Below are 19863 nucleotides of genomic sequence, written 5' to 3'. Positions count from 1 at the left end.
ACAACTTGTGAGGGAAAAATGTCTTGAGTAGAGATATACGGATTTCTATACAGACAGATAGATACGACATAGAAATGTTGCTTTAGAACTTGGTTAGATTAAAAACAGCACAATGTCTTTCTTTCTTTATTTTTCCTTTGTGTTGTTAGAGCAAAAGCGTTCTGGCCACCCCACAGACGAAGGTTGGCCCGGGGGTAATTAATTGCCAGCGAAACGCAATGCGGGAGTTACATAGCATAACCCGATTTGTAGCTAAATGCTAAGCAACTGTGAAATTGATAACATTCAATAGAAACGGCTATGAAATCTTTTGTATGATAACAACAAATATAACCCATATATTCCTAGATCTGATCAAAATAACGATACTCAGCATTGCCCTCTTAGTTTACCTGAGATTCGAGTCCCACTGTCTCAGACGCGCCCCATACTTCATCAACAGAAATGGAACAGGCATGAGTCCCAACGCAATAAAAGCCAGTAGGCTGTTCCCCCATCCCATCCCAAGCGCATCATACATCCTCTGGCCTCCCAACGGCAGTAGAGCGCCCACCAGGCTTCGCAGCACGGCCGTCGCCGCCATAGCAGAGGCAGCATGTTTCCCAAACGCGTTGACCACGTAGATTTGCACCGGCTGGAAGATACCCATCATGCCAAAGCCGAACACGCCTAGCCCTACCAGCGGTACGACGACGAATGCGTTGCTTTGCAAAGACCAGCCGTACCAGAATAGCCCAGCGGGGACTAGCATGCCCGCTGGAAGCATGGGCCAGAGCCAGCCTTCGGGCGGAAGGGGTTCATCTGGATCGGATGCCTTTTTCTTCCTATGCTCGGTGACTTTGTCGGATGCGTGGCCGATTATGAAGATGCCTGGTTTCTTTTAGTGACGGGGGACTTAAGGAGTTGATGGGAGTCATGATACCTAGAATCGTTCCAATGCCATTGCCTAGGTAGACTAGTCCGGAGAGACCAGTTGACAGGTGGTACTGGTCCTGGAAAATGTATGATAGTGTGGTGAAGACAAGGTACTGGTAGCCGTAGACTATGGCCACGTCAATTGCGAGTAGCATCACAATGGGCGACGTCAATAGGATTCTGAGTGGCCGCACGAGGGTTCCGATGACAACTTCCTGCTGGGAGAGTTGCTGTTGGTCCAGTCGTGACCTCAGCTCCAGGTTACCGGTCTCCTTGCGCAGACGTTTCGCTTTGTGTGCGAGCAGCACCGGGGCGTAGGTCTCCTGGAGAACAAACAGTGACATTATCGTGAGGATTCCCATCTATTATCAACGAAGTATTCTCATTAGTCTCAGTCAAGTTGGTACTGGAGAGCCCACCACACCACCCTATTCTCGATAACTTTCACCGCGCAGGATAATGGAAGAACATACCGGTATCGCAATCACCCAAAAGATCCATCTCCACCCTATGTCTTCACTAAGGTAGCCGCCTGCGATGGGAGAGAAAACCTACATCTCTCGCAAACGATCATATGGTCAGTCTTGTCAGGGAGCGTCTCACCAAAGGAAATTCGTGGAAGATCCCCTACCGGTGGCACCAATGACCCCAAACCCCAGACTGCCATCGCAGTGCCCATTCTCTCCGGTTCCATAATATCGCTGATGGAACCTCCTCCAAGAGCCAAGGGCGCGGCTCCAGCACAGCCGCAGAGCAACCGAAAGGCAAGGAACATGCCCACATTGGTGCTGAGGGCGCATCCGATGGTCGCCCCAAGGAACACCACGTTTGACACGTGGTAAACGATCGCGCGGCCGAACAGCTCGGACAGCGGCGCCACCACCAGTGGGCCGACGACAAACCCAATGACATATATAGATACGACAAAGGATTGCAGCTCAGCATTGTCGGAGTGAAGTGATTTCATCACATCTGGCACTGCAGGAGCCAGCATCGACGAGCCCATCGATCTGTAGACCAGCAACCAAGAGCGAGGAAAATCATTAGTGCGGAGGTTAGACAAGACGGGGAAGAGAGGAATACTCAGAGTTAAGCACTTACGTGACAAAGGTCAATAGTGAAACGACAACAATGTGACACCATCGGCGCACAGCGCTCCAGTTTTTGGGATTGGATGGATCTTGGCCGCCATCCCAAAACACATCGTTTGGATTTCGCACTTCACCCCCCTCAGCCGGCGAGGATATCGCCTCCTCAGCAGTCTTGGTGGGGGCCATGTTTTCCGTCTGGGAGAGATCTCTCGACTCCTGAGAGATGCATCAATACTAGTAGTCTATGGTTATCACTACTGAATGGGTGATGGCAAGATGAGGTTACATTTTCACCTCCGTTCTTCAAGTTATCAGACCTTGATTAATGGTATAATTTAGATTATGATACTGCGAATTGAAAACTTTCAGTCCGGTAATTACGGGTCTAGTTGTAAATTATAGAAGTAAACAATACTATAGCAATATAGCCAAGATGCTAATGAGCTACTAAGATAAGGTTCGGACCAATATCGACACAGTTCTAAGTATAGATCCAACCACTAACCAGAGAGCAATTAGTAGTAATTCATACTATAACGAAGATTTCGGTCTCTAGAATCACGAAGGAAGTAGTCTCGCATGGGAATCCCGACCAATGTAGTATCAATGTATGTAATTAGTAGTGTGAGAATGCAGTACTACCACATATGTTGTTCAGAATTGGCAGGAGGCGGGGTACTTACATACTTTAATTACTTTAATAATTCGGGGCGAGTTTACCGTCCGACGTCTTGGTCAAAAGTACCTACTAAGACAAACACGACATTTATCGGTAGCGAACATGCAACCGTTCACCTGGAGTCAATGCTCTTTCCACCATTCTCTTACGCAAACTGAGCCGCCGGACAACCCCCATCGGACGATTATTGAAACGACTAGCTGGATTAGCGCGCGCCTCTCATACTAGGTAATCTACAGTTCGCCCCATGGTAACATCCAGAGTCAGACGGAATGCTATCCTTGCTCTTCATTCTCCTGGTCATGATGAATGCTAACGCCATGGCGTAAAATAGGTCTGGTACTTTGGTCTTACACAGAAGAACTCTTGGGATCATGCAAGTGTGAATCATTAGGTTTAGAATAAGTCAATTCATCACTTGTTGAGCATTACATTACATACCTGCAGCTTCGCCGCTCCTAACGCTACATTATTCTCCTGTCTTTGTGGGGAAGTTTCAGACCAGAACAACCAAGCATGCTTGACGACACACAGATATCGGAACTATTACTCTTCTCCTTCAAGACAACTTTGGGGCCTCGAATTTGAGGACAAGAACAAGCCGGTTGCCTTCAGTCTGGTTCTTCCTCAGAATTAGCAGGTTAATATAAACCAAACTTTCTAGCGCTGGACTAAGGACTATATTCCGGAGCAGTAATACTACGTGATCCTCATGAAGGTGCATCTTAGTTTGCCCTATTGCCCAATTCCTTGAAGATAAGAGGCTAGAGCTTGACTAAGATACTTTTGCTGTCTGATCCTGAGTAACACTACTGCGCTAAATTGGATTGAGGCATCCTTCATGATGCTACTGCAATTATCATACAATCAATGACACTATAATTAATTCATGTTATTAGCTCCTTTTCTATCCGCTTTACTATCGGCCCTAGTACCCTCCTGGACGCTCAGGTATGGTGAGAAGTGGCTGGTCTCTCGCCATCCTTCGCCCTCGCCCGCGCCACTCCCACTTCTACCAAATTCTTCCGTGCAAAGCAACACAACCATTACAAAACGGGCTTTTTTTGTTTTGTTTCTGGCAGACATTCTCATAGTCTAGATTGGCTCTATCACTTCAACTCTCTGACCGGATTTCCGACGGTATTGCTGTGGATACCCTCATCTTCGAATTCACCTCCATCGGAGTTATTCGTATTCTGGTTATGAAAGACTTCACCAAGCTGTCAAAGTCGCAGTCGAGCACTGTACATGAAGGGACATGGCATATAAAGAGGCTATATGGTCGCCGAGAAAAGTCAGTCAGGACATCTCTCATCTCTAGATTGTCTAACCTACGTCTTCTCCTCAGACCTTATATCGCACGTTTCCATCATTCATCATGGGCAGCACACTTCCTGAGCGGGTGTATGACGTCCACAATCAATGGCCGACCCCTCATGCACACCAGGCTCTACAGTCATGGGCTAGACTCAACTCTTATACCAAAGCCGGTACTATTCAAATAGACGGCAAAACGCTCGATGTGGCTGCCATTGTCGCTATCGCAAGGTCAGTTCTTGACCCCGCCTGTTCCTGATATTCATCCGTCATGCTTACATATAGTATCGCTACCTCTAGAAACGGTGTACGCGTAGCTGTCACAGAGGACACCAGTATCACTCAGAGAATTGAAGACAGTGTTGAGACTCTACAAGACTACCTGTCGAAAGGGTACTACCTCTATGGTTCGTAATCACTGGCACTTTTACTTGTGCTTTGAAGATGCATGTGTGCTGATCCGGGGAACATAGGCGTTAATACTGGGTTCGGGGGCAGCGCCGATACACGCACCACGGACTTGTATGGGCTACAGCGTGCGTTGATGCAGCACACCCAGAGTGCCGTATTGACCGAGGAAGACAAAGTTGGTTCCAGCAAACATGAATACCTGGAATCACACAGTATGCCGAGTGCCTGGACGAGAGCTATGACTGTAATTCGGTGCAATGCCAATATCCGTGGTCATTCGGCGATGACTCGCAATGTTGTTGATACTATGATCAAGCTGCTGGACCATGACATTGTGCCAATTGTCCCCCTGCGCGGCTCGATCTCGGCTTCTGGTGATCTGATGCCTCTATCTTATCTTTCTGGAGCCATCCAGGGGAATCCAGATGTTTATGTACGCGTCGGGGGCTTAAAGGGTAATGCCCCTCGCGTTCTATCCGCGTTTCAAGCGCTCAAGGAAGCCTCGATTGAGCCTATCATCCTCGGTCCGAAAGAAGGTCTATCACTGATTAATGGAACTGCCGCTGCCGCTGCAGTAGCTAGTTTGGCTTGCTATGAAGCAAATCAGCTTGCTTTGGTCTCTCAGCTACTGACTGCACTGATGTCCGAGGTTCTATATGCTAACAATGAATGGGCCCACCCGTTTATTGCTGCTGTGCGCCCCCATCAGGGCCAGATCGAGGCTGCGCAGAATATCCGAACCTTCCTGTATGGCTCACAGCTTTCGTATGGACTAGAGCAGACAAAGGATCGTTTCAGTTCTGGACTAGCCCAGGAGCGCTATGCATTGCGCAGCTCTCCTCAATGGTTGTCGCCGCAGCTAGAGGATCTTCTCACCGCTGAAAAACAGCTAGAAGTCGAATTGAATTCGACTTCCGATAATCCGGTTGTCAATACTCTAGATGACGATATTCACTGCGGCGCGAACTTCCAGGCTGCTGCTGTTACATCCGCCACTGAGAAGATCCGTCTTGCTTTACAATCTATTGGCAAGATATTGTTTAGTCAAACTACCGAAGCAATCAATCACGGCCTGAACAATGGTCTTCCGCCTAATCTTGCCGCCGATGATCCTAGTCTATCCTTCTGTCTCAAGGGTATCGACGTCAATACCGCCGCCTATACATCCGAGCTAGGATTCCTGGCAAATCCCGTCAGCAACCACGTCCAGTCTGCTGAGATGCACAACCAGGCTGTCAACTCGCTTGGCCTTCTCTCTGCACGCCAGACCATGGCAGCCGTTGAAGTCCTCTCCCTGATTGTGGCCAATGCACTCTACACAGCCTGCCAAGGTGTAGATCTGCGAGCTCTCCATCGCACCTTCATCGCTAGCCTAAAAGCCCCCGCCCGCAAGCTCATCATCACCGGGCTATTCGTCGATACACAGGACCCAGTCAGCAAGGACCGTTTCTTCACCACCTTCTGGAAAGAATTCGAAGAGGCCTGGTACGCAGCCGCAGCATATGATGCAGCTGAGCGCGCCGCAAAGGCCGCACAATCGCTAGCTGTCGCTGTAGTCAACTCGCAACACATTGCTATTATTCTGCCTGTTGAGAAGGTCACTGGCTTGACCAAAGCCTTTGAGTCCCTCATTCTACAGTCATATCTGCAGCACCGCGATGCATTTTTCAAACAGCCCTCCACCGCCCAGTATCTGGGACAGGGAACCCGAATGATCTACCGCTTTGTGCGGGAGAAGTTAGGTGTACCGCTCCACCGCGGCCTCGTCGAGCATCCCGTGGCTGGGGACCAGGAAGGGAACGTTATCGATGGTCGTCCGAAGAAGACCATCGGATCCTGGGTCTCGATCATTTATGAGGCAGTTCGCGATGGGTCCCTGTATGCTGAGGTGTTTCAGTTTCTGGACGCGAGTGGAGGCATTGCCAACGGAGTGAAGGTCGCCAATGGAACGAAGGTCTCCAACGGGACAAACGGGAGTGTGACTTATTGAACTAGCATTAGTGTCTTGGTAATCAAGCTATGACAAGCTTATAGTAGTTCTTATTCTTCGTAAAGTATAGCGAAGTTAATAGCTATTAGCCTAGTAGGCTATAACAGAAGAATATACCGTTATCGCAAATGGCAATCACCCCAAAGGGCAACATATTAACTTCCTCTCATTCCAAGGGGTCTCATGGGTATTCCAGTATTGATCTTGAGTTCGTATTCTGGCGAGGGTGAGTTAGGGTTTAACCAACTCTGGTGTAGATTGCGTCACGGAACTGGCCGCATATCCCGAGACTCTGTGTGCATTATAATCTATGAACCATGACCACGTCTAGAACATGGAGTCAAATAGATGATCTCTGTCTCCCGATATTAAGCCACGGTTATAGCTATGTTTCGCCACCTCCAGGCAACCTTTTCTTGATCTGCTAAGCGTTCTCACGAATGGGCTAGAATCAGTCAAACAATGAATTGAGTTTCACGGTATCTAGTGGGCCAGAGCCAAGATCATGAGACTCATCAGTGTGAACACTTTTCGTATCAAGACCCTGATTCTCATGGCTGTTAGTGGCGTCGTACCATTACCCCAATGTCGTGAATCCGTGATTGAGAGGCGGATAAGCAAAGCGAAGCTTTTCTCTCCCGGGTCTGGGCCATTCGGTACGAACTCTTGGTCTTTACAGCGGGAACCATATCCGATTGCAGTAGATGGTTCGTATGCATAGGATGTCAGTCAGGATATAAAATCCATCATTTTGTTCCATGACACATTAACATGGTATTGCTTTGTCTTGAACTGACCGGGAAAACATATGGATATCTTTGAAATTGATATATTTGAAATTATCTGCCCGCCTTCAAACCCCTACGTCCTTTAAATTTCAGTATCAGGATGATATTGTTCTACAAGTGTCTTATCTTGCAAGTCTCTCTGGCAACATGGGTTCTCGGCTCTCCAAATGTGGTTAAGATGGGCTTTTCACGGGGCACCCAAAGACAAAGTGCTTCGAACAATGGCTCATTTGGGGTCCAACTAGGGAACTATATACCGGCGGGCCTGTATTACGTCAATGCTTCCATCGGCACCCCAGCGCAAGTTGTCCAGTTGCAGTTAGATACTGGTAGCAGTGATGTCTGGGCTTTTGGGGTGCATTCCTGTGACCTCAGGACTTCTTACTGTCTGGGCGGTGCATGTAAGTTTCGAACTTGACTTATATTTATAACTGCGCGCGATCACTTCCTTTTGCTTGGAAGCCGCTAACATCCAGTCTCTTCCAGATAATCCAAATCAGTCAAGCACTGCGACTGTAATAGCCGAAGGAGCCTTCCAGATATCTTATGTTACCCAAGGTTCAGGAGTGGAAGGTAACTGGGTTAAGGATGACTTTTCTGTTGGTAACATAACAATTAAAGGCCTTGATCTGGGAGTAGCAACCCATGCGGAAAGTGAAAATACGGGCATCATGGGCATTGGGTTTCGATCGCATGAATCAAACAATACACTATACCCCAACTTCGTGGACCAAATGGTGGCACAGGGTTTTACGAAGAGTCGTTCATACAGCCTGTGGCTCGATGATCTCTGTATGACCTCAGAGTCACCATATACGGTTATAAGCCTGCTAACTAGGAGCTAGATATGAGCACCGGGAGTGTGCTTTTTGGTGGATACGACTCTGACAAATTCCACAATGAACTAGTAGCATTGCCAATGGAGCCGAACGCGACTGGGGTTTTCACTGATTTCGCCGTGACATGGACCTCCTTCTCATTCACGAATGCCAGCGGCACAGAAACCAGTCTTTCCGGCCAGGACTTCAAGGAATATACCATTCTAGACTCAGGCTCTACCGGGGTTCTGATTCCGGATCAGATATATCAGCAGATAGCCCAGGCATTCCGTGTTCTGGATAATGGGCGTGTCGACTGTGCGCTGAAGTCCGCGAATGGGACATTCAACTTCGGCTTCGGGGGTCCTACCGGGGTGGTTATCGCTGTTCCTATATATGAGTTCATTATACCTGGGATTTTCCCCAATGGGACACGGATGACAGATTCGAGAGGCATAGATGTTTGTTGGTTTGGCATGGAAGCACAAAAGGACAGGCCGCTGCTGCTTGGCGACACCATGCTACGCTCGGCATATGTTGTCTACAATCTAGATGACAAGTGGATTGCCATGGCGCCTACTAATTTCAACAGCACAACCTCCAACATCACGGAAATCAAGCCCAGCAGTAGCCTGCCTGCTGGCTGGAAGTCTGCACCTAATATTACCGTGAGCCAGACTGCCACTGGATCGATTTCGACGGGAGCGTCCACCCCAGTCAGCGTAAGCGGAACCCTAAGTTCGGGGGTAACAACCGTTGCCACTGCATCACTCACCGGGGCGACCGGCTTTACGACGGCTATGTGAGATTGAATGCTTCTACGGTCTTAACCACATTGAACTTCATCATGTGTTATAAAAGGTGTGACAGTCTCAAAAGGTTGAAGTGTGTATCAGTGTTCTGGGCTTCGAGGTATAGTTAATGTTACTCAGTATAGCATTTTATTATGACCCGCGTTCTACAATTCACCCTTCACATACAGTCGTTATTGCGTACTTTCTACTAAAAATTCTAAATCTGTGACACAGTCTAGATAGTGAAAAATGAAGAAGTAGGAAATATACTTGCACCGCGACGAACCCCGGTTCGATCTATAGTTTTGATCAAATCTCCGCGGAAAGTTAACCTTGGCAGGGACCATGAGTTGCTTGAGCCACGCTTCCAAGGGATCCATTTCTCGGCCTGTCTAGAGTGGGCCAGATCATCACGAAGAATCAAGGTGCCATGTCTCTTGGAAAGTAGCAAGACATGGTTGGTCATACGATACCTACGATATCATACTATATATATGTATAGAACAGAACAAGGTTCAACCCGGAGACTGATTACTCCATGACACGTTCAAGGATAGTCATCACCCCAATAGATAAATTCAATGCCCCCTTTATTGCTTGTTTCAAGTGGAGCCCGTCGGGACAAGAATGCTTGTTCATGGTATAGTTAGAAGAGAGACTGGCCTGGTGAAGGATTGAGTGCATACAAGCCAGGAACCATGGTAGACACTAGCTAAGAAAAAGCGAATGAAACCAATCCTAATGAACCTGTTCGCCTGAGGTGTAGGTGGCATGACACCACTGGAATTATACGGTATTAGATTGCAAAATACCACAGGCTATCCTATCTTTAATCCAAACTCAGATGCTCTAGGGATCCAGGCCTCAGTTCACTAACAGTAGCCACCACCACAAATATCCGGCTTTTTTATTTAAACCACGGACTAAACTATCTAGACCTATCTGAATTTATCTCTCTAATACGACCTTATAACTTTCGCTTTGGATAATAGGTTTACTATACCAAAGAGGTTCTAGTTTTCCATATATCCCTATCCTACCTTTCTACCTGAAGCTCTCTGAGCTTTACACAGAGTACCCAAAATGCTCCTATTCAGTTTAGCAGCCTTCACATCCCTACTAGGCCTAGCAGCAGGCCTCGACCTCCGCGGGAAACCCGTTCAACAGGGTCATCGGGGCCTGTATACGTGCGTACAATATGAATGCAGCCAGTATGCCTGTGCACCAACCGGACAGGAACTAAAATGCGTCAATGCAATGAAACAGGGATATGGTACGCTCAGAAATCAATCATTTAGATATCTAGCCAGGTTAAACAGCGAGGAAATATAGCTAACTCATTGTAGATATGAAGTATAAAGGAAAGCTCATGCACTGTGACCCGGTTGGTCGCGGTTTTCCATATCGGTCATGTGTTTGTACTATCGATTTTTTGAATTGTGACAAGTGACTGGGGGTAGACATGGAGTCGTGGGAAAAGGGACCTGTGCTTCTTTAGTCGTAGGGCCGGTCTTCTTTTTCGGTGTTTTGGGTTATGTGGAGTTATATTAGGTATAAGCGAAGGGCTACCTTGGATCTCGAGTCAAATTGTTTGTTACTTAGCCATTAATCCTCAGTTGGGCTGCTTATCTTCTTTTTACGTCTTCCTCCTAGAAACTACTAGTTATTCCATTCTATATTATATTGGAAACATGCTATTCTGGACCCCTCATGAAACCGGATCTTGATTTCACTCTGTAAACAAGGATACTTCTCATCAAGCTCTCTCTCTCCCCACTGATTTTCATATACACTCAACTACCTATCTAGACTGCAATTCCTACTTCACCGAAGTAAACATCTTCGCCGATCCACTATCCACATTCGAAGCAAAGACAGCATCCAAAAACGCATGTATCCTGACCACATCCTCAAAAGTCGGCACAAACCCCCCCATCAGCAAACCTCTCATACACCACCCCCACATTCTACACGAGCAATGGAAGCGCCAGTTTCTCATGCAAGGGGACCATCTCAATCTTCCCAGTCTCATAGTCCTTGATCTGGATCTTGTAGTTCTCCGCGCCCATATTGAACTTGATCATGGCCCTTCCCGTTACGCGGATCTCACCCTTCTCGCCGATGATGTCCCACACGAGACCATCACCTTCCTGAAAAGCGTGCGTCGCCACCACGGAGAACGTAAGTGTACCTGACATCCTGTTCAAGACACCGTGGAGAGACCTCGTAGTCGTCCGCCGTTGAGGAGTCATGGTGCTCGTCCTGAGAATATTCTGTCGGTGGTATCTGGAGGTATGGTGTGGAAAGTCCATTTATAAGTTTGGTAATGGGTCTCTACGTAACTACGTCATGATCAAGAGTAGTAGTTGGCTAAGAGAACAATTACTCATTCTCTGGCCGGAATGTAGATTCCAGCGAGCGGTTGACAAAGAGCAGAGAGGATTCATTTTGATAGAACAACTCCTCCATAAGCTTTACTGGCAGCGGTGGGCCTGTTCATCTGGATGTGGGTCGTGGATGGAATTCAAATTCTTTTCAAATGGCACATTGTTCATACCCTTTTTTTTACTGTAGGAGAGAAATGAGTGGAAAACTGCTATGATTAATTACCACACTGCAGAATGATCAAGGAAGCCTTGGTTTTCTACGCATTTCAAATACCCTAATGAGCGATCAAGACTGCGATTCCCATGCAAGGCGTAATCATACTTTGCTACGCTGAATGCAGAATACACCCAATTCCCGCGACGTCTGAGTGATAAATCTCGAATCAATAGTGATCTTCGTTTCGAGATAGATACTGACATACCCTGTACCAGCCATCATACTTCCTAGTTTTGTTTATTGCCCCCATGAGCCTCTGCGAACCATACAAAAACTGAAGAACGTCAAGATCAGTAGCCAACACCAGAGGGTATCATCTTCTCAAGCCTCCGAATCTCCGATAGCCTTTCATAATTTGTTGATGATACCTATCCACTGATTCATAGATATCTGCTTAGCATATTGTGGGCGCTGTGAGATCATAGAGCCCTGACATGAGAGGATGAGGGACTTGAATCGGAAAGGTTACTTATAGTCGAATATGCCCGATCCACACGAAGCCTCCAGCGGTCAACGGATGGGTCTCGTTCGAAGTAACTGCGGCGTCCACCAAGGCTGGGTTCGCAATAACAACTCTCCACATCTTCAAAGTCTGCGAAACCTGCCGAGTCTCGCGAAGAGCTGTCAGAGACGTAGAAATGGAGATTAACGATGACGTTGCCGATCAGGGAACTTATTTGCTTCGCAGCTGTACTTTCCTGCAGGGTGTGGGTGGTTTCACTACGTCCCTCAATTCTTTCGGCGTACTTCTGCGCGATGTCTGTGACTTGCCCTCGAAGTTGCTCAAGGCCTCGGGCATCTTTGCGGAACCATTCATTTGCTTCGTCAAGTCTTTTCTGAGTCACCAGGGGATCATTTCTGTAAGGTAAAGGCCATGCGGTTGGACTATGCACTACTGGCTCAGAGAGTCCTGGCGGAGGTCTTATGCGTTTGCTGGTTATTAAATTTAGGTATCCGGGGACACCCGCCGCGGGAATTCCTTTCCATCTTTCAGTAAAATCGTACCAGATAGGACCCGATGTCCACGGATTTTCGGTAATTTCTGGCGGGTAAGCTGCTCTGATATCTATATTCCCCGAATTGGTTGACTTTGTGGTTGTTGACTCGCCACTTAGACCAGAGACACGATCCGATGAGCTATCCAGAGTTGTTGTAGTCCCCTGGGCGTGTGCGTCGTAGGCTTCCATTTGGGCGACCGATAATATATCCTGATCCGTAGTAATCCGCTCATATACAGCTCTGGTAAGCAATGCAAGTTTTTCTTCTTTAGTGTAGCCTTTGTCATCCTGATAAGAGCTTTCATGGTCAGGACCTGGGGCCTCAGCGCAAGGCATTTGCGGAGCATCTACATCATTCAAGGACTGAGAACGGGACAAAAACGACGTCGGTGGTTGGCACTCCATCGCAGGTGTACTTGGCTTAGGGCTCAATACATGCTCATGTGGAGCATCCAGAGAGAGGTCCCATGAGGTAGAGGAAAAATCTCTCGATCGATCTTCATGTGATGCCGAGAGCGATGGGTGCAGAGTTACCAAGCTCTCATGAGCGAGGGCATGATCATAGTGAAAAGGTACTGATTCGTAAGGAGAGCGGTCCTCCGGCTGGTCAAAACTGGCGCTGTAGATATTCAGGGAGGAGTCCGTCATGATGCTGCCATCAGCTACGAAGTCCTGGTTGTAAAGGGTTGGCTGCGATACGCCCATGAAAGACAGCTCATTGGAGATCGAATGTAGTCCTGTCGACCAGGGAAGGTGCTCCGAGCTGTGGTAGTCATCATTTCTCAGGAATGGGCTCTCCGATACGCAGCTATGTGGTTGTGAATGTGAGTAGGAATATGCGAAGCCGTAGTTGTGGGAATAATTAAGAGGGTTCTCTTGGTAGTGAATTGCGTTGGCATTCGTCGGCCATGCCTCTTCCCCTCGCTGTGCTTCTGGACTGTAATGGTACGATTGCGAATGAAACCGAGAGGATGCTGGGACCCCTTCACTGTGCCTGTTCGGATTACACTCTCCACTATACGCACGATGGAGGGCGGACAATCGAGAGCGAGGCTCGCTTTGGCCCGTCTCGAAGGGATTCATTGGGCTTTGACTGTTCTTCCTACCGGTGTCTTCGGTGCTTTCTAATTGCAAAGGCTTCCAGGACTTGTTGCCTTTGTTTCGGGGGTGCGCCTTGGCAAATTTGGTCAAGCAGATGGCTTGTGACGACGGCAGGTCATCAAAATCACGCAATTCATAAACGTCATCCTGGTACATAGGCGCCTGTGTGTTTCCGGACCGGAAGGCCTGGCTGTGAGGCCTACCAAAGGATCGTCTAAAGGCCATTCTGGATGCAACGTAATTATCTTCGACCAGTAGAGGAGGGGTAAGATTTGTGGGGAGAGACCGTGCTGTTTCTGCGCGAGGGCCAGGCCGCGTGATCAAGTGTAGTGAGGATTGAGATAGACTATTTGGAAGCGGAGTTTGCGGAAGGGAAGATGAGGAGCACCTGGTTTGGGTGTTTCTGGAGACTGGTTGAAGGGGGAAGGTGTCGTCTGTTTTGAAGGGTATGAGCTGAGGTGCTGGTGTTAGTGAGCAGAGACGCGACGCAGAACACTGAACCAGGATGGGGAGTTAGAATGTGCGCAGAGATCGCGACGGGTTGCTCGGTACTGACTAACATGCAACGAGTCGCACTTTGATGCACACCTTGGCCGTTCACTTGAAGATGGCGTGACGGCTCTGTTCTCGACATGATGACTCGGAGTGGTTGCACTGGGGATTGGGCGACAGGCGCCCAGAGGAGCTCTTCCTGGCGCGATGCTCTCGATGGTCACGGCAGCCTTCTTCTTGCGAGACCTTTGACCTGTTGTCGAAATTGGGATCAGTAACAAAACAGAGGCGCTAGTCTCACTTGATCGGCCTCTGCGAGGAGAACTGCCTACGACGACGGTTTTTCCTGGTCATCACTTCATCCGACATCTCAACAAAAAGTCCTTCCAATGCATTCCACGAGATCGCCAGCAGATTTGTTGGAAATGCATAAAATAATATATGTGAGCCGGGGGATTTACATTATAATGTGATATGGCCAATGTACAACGGAACAAACAAATGTCCATCCCTCGGATTAGAGAAAAGACAAGGAAGGTACAGCTCGGCGATACTGATGCATATCTCCTAGTACCCATGCGGACTACTACTAGTAGCAGGAAGGATCAATTGCCTGGGAGTTAAATCCTACTGTTTCGAGAAGCAACGAACGCTAGCCATATATCCAACGAAATATTAAATACATACATGTAGCTTCTTCATTACACAAAAGGCGATGGCGTGAACACAGCTGTTTATTACATCTTTGTGGTTATGTCAAGAGAGAATGAAAATCACTAGGCAAGTTTGATGACAAGGAACAACTTGACAAGCGCGGAGCACACCTATCATTGAAAGTTGTTTACCATTGATTACGCTGTGTACCGCCTGCAGAGTATCGGTTATCTGACTCAGAGGTACGAGATCCCAGTTTGCTCGAATCATAGCCATAGGCACCTTCACTGTGCCGGCCAATGCCGGATTCAGGAGCGTTGTAGCTACTGCCTCCGGGTGCAGCACCAGGGGAACCGTAAGAGTCGGTGCCTGAACTATAACGGCCTTGGGTAGATTCATAACCACCATAGCCGCCAGGGCCTGCCTGAGAGCTAAGATCACCGGTGCCTGTTGCATAATGACCCGCTCCAGGACGAGAGCTGTACTCACCAGCACCAGACCCATAGTTGCCGGTGCTAGGTTTGCCGTAACTGGTAGTATTGGATCCATAGCTGCCCGCGTCCGTCTTCGATCCATATTCGTGAGATCTGTAGTCGCCGGTGCTGTAGTCGCCGGTATTGGACCCATAATTATCGGAGGGTCTAGATCCATAGCCAGGATCTGATTCATGCTTTCCAGAGTTAGAACTTCCAGCCTGGTCATGATGCTCTATACACGAAGTCAATTGTTAGCAAAGGGAGATATATATTCTCACGGCGGCTGGCTCTCATACCCTTGGAATCGTGGTGATGGCCAGTCACCGCATCTTTGACCTTGTGAAGGAGACTTGACATTGTGTGGTGCTTCGAGGTAAAAGATCAATCCTTGAATGGGATGTATATCAGCTTTGGGATGTATTCCTTTCAAGTCACGAATCGATGTTTTTTGAGGTTGTAGACACCCGGCCGTGGACATTGATATATACCGTAACGACGGGCGGTTGTACGTCTTATTATAGTACACGGACGCCATCCAGTCAGATTTGCATGATCAGTGATGGAGGGTCAAAAGCTGGTTCAGTTTAGGACAATGACGAGGGATGTCTTCATTATGCTTTTGCTCTGCGTATCTTGAAGCCAAAGAAGACGATTGTTTGTGGTACCCACCACGTCACTAGCCCCAAACGGGACCAAATAAGCTACTAACTAGTAATTGGAACCACCAGCCACGACCTCGTTCGGTGACCGCCACAAACCCCCCACGTTCAGCGTTCCACCTTTACCCATCGTAAGGGGAAATAGACCCACAAAACCATGAAGTGGTGTTTTTTACTATTGGTACTGTGCACTGCGTAAGTACTCTTCGGGTGGAAACCTTTTTGTCGTATGGTCGGTATATTTGGATGGCTATAGAAAATTGAGCTGAGGAGGAAGCCACGATTCGGCATATTCCAACAGCCACATCGCTCATTTTTCAGGCCCCAAGGACATAAAGCTGGAAGTCTTGTGGAATACATATTCTATGAATGTTGACGTAGAATGATTCAAGTTCTCTCGTATCTGGAACTTTACGTCACGTGGGCAATTAATATCGAGATGAATGGACATCCATGGATGTTCTTTCCACTAGCACACAAATCGAGCCTAGGGCAGAGTGGTCCCGTGAATGCGCGTAGGGCGACGATCGAAATGCAATCCGTTGGTGTGGGGTGGGGGTCGATGACAGCATGATCTGCGGGAGACGATTTCTTACCTTCTTCAGAGAGGAGTTCTTGAAAATCGGGTCTCCTACGGGTAATATCAACGACTTGGTAGCCTTGGGATATTGCAGGTGTCCGGTGATGGTCAGATATTGTACGATACACCTAGTCGTAAGACCTGGGAGAAACCACAACAAACAAACCAGGAATGTGGACTCACTCTACCACGGTCACCAGGTCGGCAAACGATTCTGGGGAATCAATAACACCCAAGAATCATTATTAGAGTTAGTGCCGGCGTTGCCTGATCGTCATGCCTGAGGCACCATACCCACTATCCCGTGACTCCGAGGCTGTGCTGCGCTTGTTGCGTGTTACGGAGACGCTCTCCAGGCGCTCGAACAGAGTCACCCTCACAAACTAAACTCTCGTCCTTTCTCCCCTTCTCCACCCCCCGGTCGCATCATTCATGACTCTCTGCAGCTCCTTTTTCCCTCCTTCATCTTTTGTCCCCGGGTGCTGACTGAACATCGTTAATTTGATTCGCTTTCCCTTTGTTGTTTTCCCTCCCCTCTCGATGAGTGCCCGCTTTAATCTCCTTCGACGACCGTCCGATTGGTCATAGCTTTCAGTCAACAACAAAAAGAGCCACCGTACCGAACACTGAAACTCTCCTGGAATCCTCGTCGATTTCCCTTCCAGTCAGACAGAGGCAGTCTTCCGGTCGTCTATCTCTGACAAGGCTCAACTATGCGACCGCCACGTTTGATCTTTCTTGTTTTCTGTTTCATCTTCTTTCCGATCTTCCTCACTCTCTTTTCGGTTCTTACATCATCGTCTCGTGTGACCACCCCCAGTTCGTTCGCGGGTCGAGCGACGGGACTTCATGCTCTCTTTTCTTTCAACATCCCCTCCTCGCTATTCCCACCGTCTGCTATCATCAGTCTGACCGATGATAACTCGACATTCTTCCTGGCCCGGCCCGCGGCGTTTGGCCCGCTCCTTCCCGACAAGGGGCTCAGCGGTCAGCTATGGATCGGCAGCGGATTCGGAGATAGAACCACTGCCGGGGCGGAAGGTGAACTAGGGTGTTCAGATATTCCAGGATGGGGTGAGGGCGAGGGTCACAGGCAGGACATCCCAGCGGTGTCGGATCCCATACTCGGGAAGCCTGTGCCCGGTGGTGGAGCTGACCCGGCAGCTTCGAATATTCATCGTACGGATCCTAAGCAGGACATCGACGCACAAGCCAGCACAAATGACGGGGTGGTGACACCGTCGACGAACGATGGCACGGATGATCACCTGCACCACCCACTCCCCGAATCTAACGTAGCGGAGTCGGGGGCCTCTGAGCAGCGCGGGGATAGCCACCAGAACAGGCAAACTGAGCATGCCGATATACAGTCTTTACAGGAGAGCGCTGAGATCAGTGGTAAGGTTGTTCTATTGAGTCGGGGTGGTTGCGGCTTCTTGGAGAAGGTCAAATGGGCTCAAAGGCGTGGAGGGATCGCGTTAATTGTGGGGGATGACACCCGTGGAGGTAGCCTTATCACCATGTACGCGCGAGGCGATACATCCAACGTGACAATTCCCGCACTATTCACATCGTATACCACGGCGCATCTACTCTCGTCGCTTGTTCCTCCGCAGGCCGGAGGAGATTTGAGCGTAGATGATCCTTCTGGGCAACGCCACACAAAGCTTTCCAGCCAGAGTACGATTGGAAACCAGCAGAAAGCGCCTACGCTGACATCTGCCGCGGCTGTGTCACCAACCTCCACGCGATATGCCGCATCACCTGGTGGGAAATCGACCTCGGCAACCCGCAAAGCAGGCTTCATTCAGAGTCTCGTGTCCCTGTTGGGAATAGGGAGAAACAGTGGACGCGTACCAGAGGATAGCCAACGACCTCCCAGCAGTGGGAACATTGATTGGGTTCTGAAGGATCCCTGGGATGATATGGAGATATCTGAGGACGACACCGATCGTGTTACCAACCGGGCAAAAGCCGATAGCGGTGCTGGCGACCGCAAGAAACCTGAAGTTGCTTCTCAAGAGGCCGACGGTGATGGGTTTATGATTGGTGTTCAGGATTGGCGTGACCCAGACCTTCTAGTCCCGATCAGCAGTTCCATCCCATCGCCGAGCAATGTCCCGGAGCCGGACGCTAGCAAAACGCAGACCACCGGGAAAGGCTCACGCCCCACAGGTTCCTCGCTCAAGGGCGGTAGCATAACCCCAGGAAGCGGTGAGTATCGTACTCTGGATAAATCAAAAACTAGCAAAGGAGGGTTGCACAGCTCCAACCACCAGAGCTTGGCTAGTGACACCCAAGGACACCCTAAGCAGAGCAAGGGATGGTTTGCAAGACATTTCTCTTGGACGAAGAGTGACGAGAAAGATGCGAGTCGGCCTTTCAGGCGAGACTATATCGAAGATCGAAAGTTGCATGGTGCATCTGCAGTCCAGGGCCTCCAAAACGCTGGACAGCTGGAGCATGAGGGTTTATGGGTCACACTGACCCCGACAAGCATGTCCACTAGTCCGTTCTTCGATACACTTCTGATACTCGTCGTGAGCCCCCTGCTTACACTGACGGTGGTGTATGCTCTTTTGTTGCTGCGCTCTCGCATCCGTCGACGACGTTGGCGCGCCCCCAAATCGTTGGTTGACCGTCTTCCCGTAAGAACTTACCACACAATCAGCACATCGTCGTCAACATCATGCTCGTCCCGGTCCTCTAGCCCTGGCCCGGTCTCACCAACTTCGCCCTTGCTGGGCTCAAAAAGCCGTTCGGGACACCATCGCTCTCAGGAGACACCGGAGGCCATGGTAGACCTGAAGAGCTCCAAAAGGAAGTCATCCAAGAAAGAGAAGTCCGGCCCGTCATCCGCGCTCTGGAGGCGCAAATATACTGGCCGGCAGGTGGAGTGCGTTGTCTGCCTCGAAGAATACGTGGACGGACAGAGCAGGGTGATGAGCTTGCCCTGTGGGCATGAGTTCCATGCGGAGTGCATGTAAGTGGCAGTTAACCTAATTGTCTTCTGGTAAGTGTCGCTAACAGTAACAGTACGCCGTGGCTGACCACTCGTCGGCGAACCTGTCCCATCTGCAAAGGGGATGTCGTTCGGTCAATGTCCCAGAATAAGGACACTGAAACACGCGAATCTGCGGAGTTGATTGACCATACCTATCGTCATGAACTAGACTCACATTCAAATGCATCGTCCGCTCCCGTCCCAATTACCAACCACGGGGAAGATGAAGTGTCTGACCTCGAACGCCGCGGCGGCTCAGATGTTGGTCTGCTTGAGCGGCACTCATCTTCGGCGCCTCCGCCCAACTGGAGAAACTTCGCCGCCCTTAGCTTCTCGGCCCTTAGCGGGGATACTATTTGGCATCAAGGCCGGACTGATCGCGAGCGATAAAAACTTTCACTTTTCCTTTTAAATACCCCTGGCATATAGTTACAGCAGAGCATGAACCCCGGTTCCTTCAGGGATCCTCCGCTTTGCGAACAGAAAATTGTT

The 19863-nt window shown here is 49.2% G+C and overlaps 6 protein-coding genes across 6 annotated transcripts; 3 read left to right on the top strand and 3 right to left on the bottom strand.

The window, feature by feature from the left end:
- Window positions 1–388: 388 nt before the first annotated feature.
- Window positions 389–2192, bottom strand: BDV37DRAFT_276673 (MFS transporter; the record flags this gene model as incomplete). Its single annotated transcript, XM_032085601.1, has 5 exons — window positions 389–870; window positions 923–1277; window positions 1389–1466; window positions 1547–1925; window positions 2017–2192. 5 exons carry the CDS (start codon window positions 2190–2192, stop codon window positions 389–391), a joined length of 1470 nt encoding a protein of 489 aa, XP_031935086.1.
- Window positions 2193–4063: 1871 nt separating this feature from the next.
- On the top strand, window positions 4064–6403 carry BDV37DRAFT_291692 (phenylalanine ammonia-lyase; the record flags this gene model as incomplete). Its single annotated transcript, XM_032089004.1, has 3 exons — window positions 4064–4233; window positions 4303–4409; window positions 4476–6403. 3 exons carry the CDS (start codon window positions 4064–4066, stop codon window positions 6401–6403), a joined length of 2205 nt encoding a protein of 734 aa, XP_031935085.1.
- A 966-nt stretch (window positions 6404–7369) lies between these two features.
- BDV37DRAFT_289134 (pepsin-like aspartic protease) lies at window positions 7370–8815 on the top strand (the record flags this gene model as incomplete). The annotated part of the gene is made up of 3 exons (XM_032088395.1): window positions 7370–7592; window positions 7678–7983; window positions 8037–8815. 3 exons carry the CDS (start codon window positions 7370–7372, stop codon window positions 8813–8815), a joined length of 1308 nt encoding a protein of 435 aa, XP_031935084.1.
- Window positions 8816–11718: 2903 nt separating this feature from the next.
- On the bottom strand, window positions 11719–13852 carry BDV37DRAFT_48724 (uncharacterized protein). The gene has a single exon (XM_032090751.1). The coding sequence runs from the start codon at window positions 13729–13731 to the stop codon at window positions 11827–11829; it is 1905 nt and encodes a 634-aa protein (XP_031935083.1). The 5' UTR covers window positions 13732–13852; the 3' UTR covers window positions 11719–11826.
- A 987-nt stretch (window positions 13853–14839) lies between these two features.
- Window positions 14840–15485, bottom strand: BDV37DRAFT_289131 (uncharacterized protein; the record flags this gene model as incomplete). Its single annotated transcript, XM_032088394.1, has 2 exons — window positions 14840–15360; window positions 15425–15485. The coding sequence occupies 2 exons, from the start codon at window positions 15483–15485 to the stop codon at window positions 14840–14842; spliced, it is 582 nt and encodes a 193-aa protein (XP_031935082.1).
- Window positions 15486–16483: 998 nt separating this feature from the next.
- Window positions 16484–19453, top strand: BDV37DRAFT_48667 (PA and RING finger domain protein). Its single transcript, XM_032090750.1, has one exon. It carries the CDS (start codon window positions 17081–17083, stop codon window positions 19352–19354), a length of 2274 nt encoding a protein of 757 aa, XP_031935081.1. The 5' UTR covers window positions 16484–17080; the 3' UTR covers window positions 19355–19453.
- Window positions 19454–19863: the final 410 nt, after the last annotated feature.

Source organism: Aspergillus pseudonomiae, assembly GCF_009193645.1.
Source record: "Aspergillus pseudonomiae strain CBS 119388 unplaced genomic scaffold BDV37scaffold_142, whole genome shotgun sequence".
Classification (NCBI taxonomy): Eukaryota; Fungi; Ascomycota; class Eurotiomycetes; order Eurotiales; family Aspergillaceae; genus Aspergillus; species Aspergillus pseudonomiae.
The sequence above is the reverse complement of the archived record's forward strand: the minus strand, read 5'-3'. Positions and strand labels throughout refer to the sequence as shown.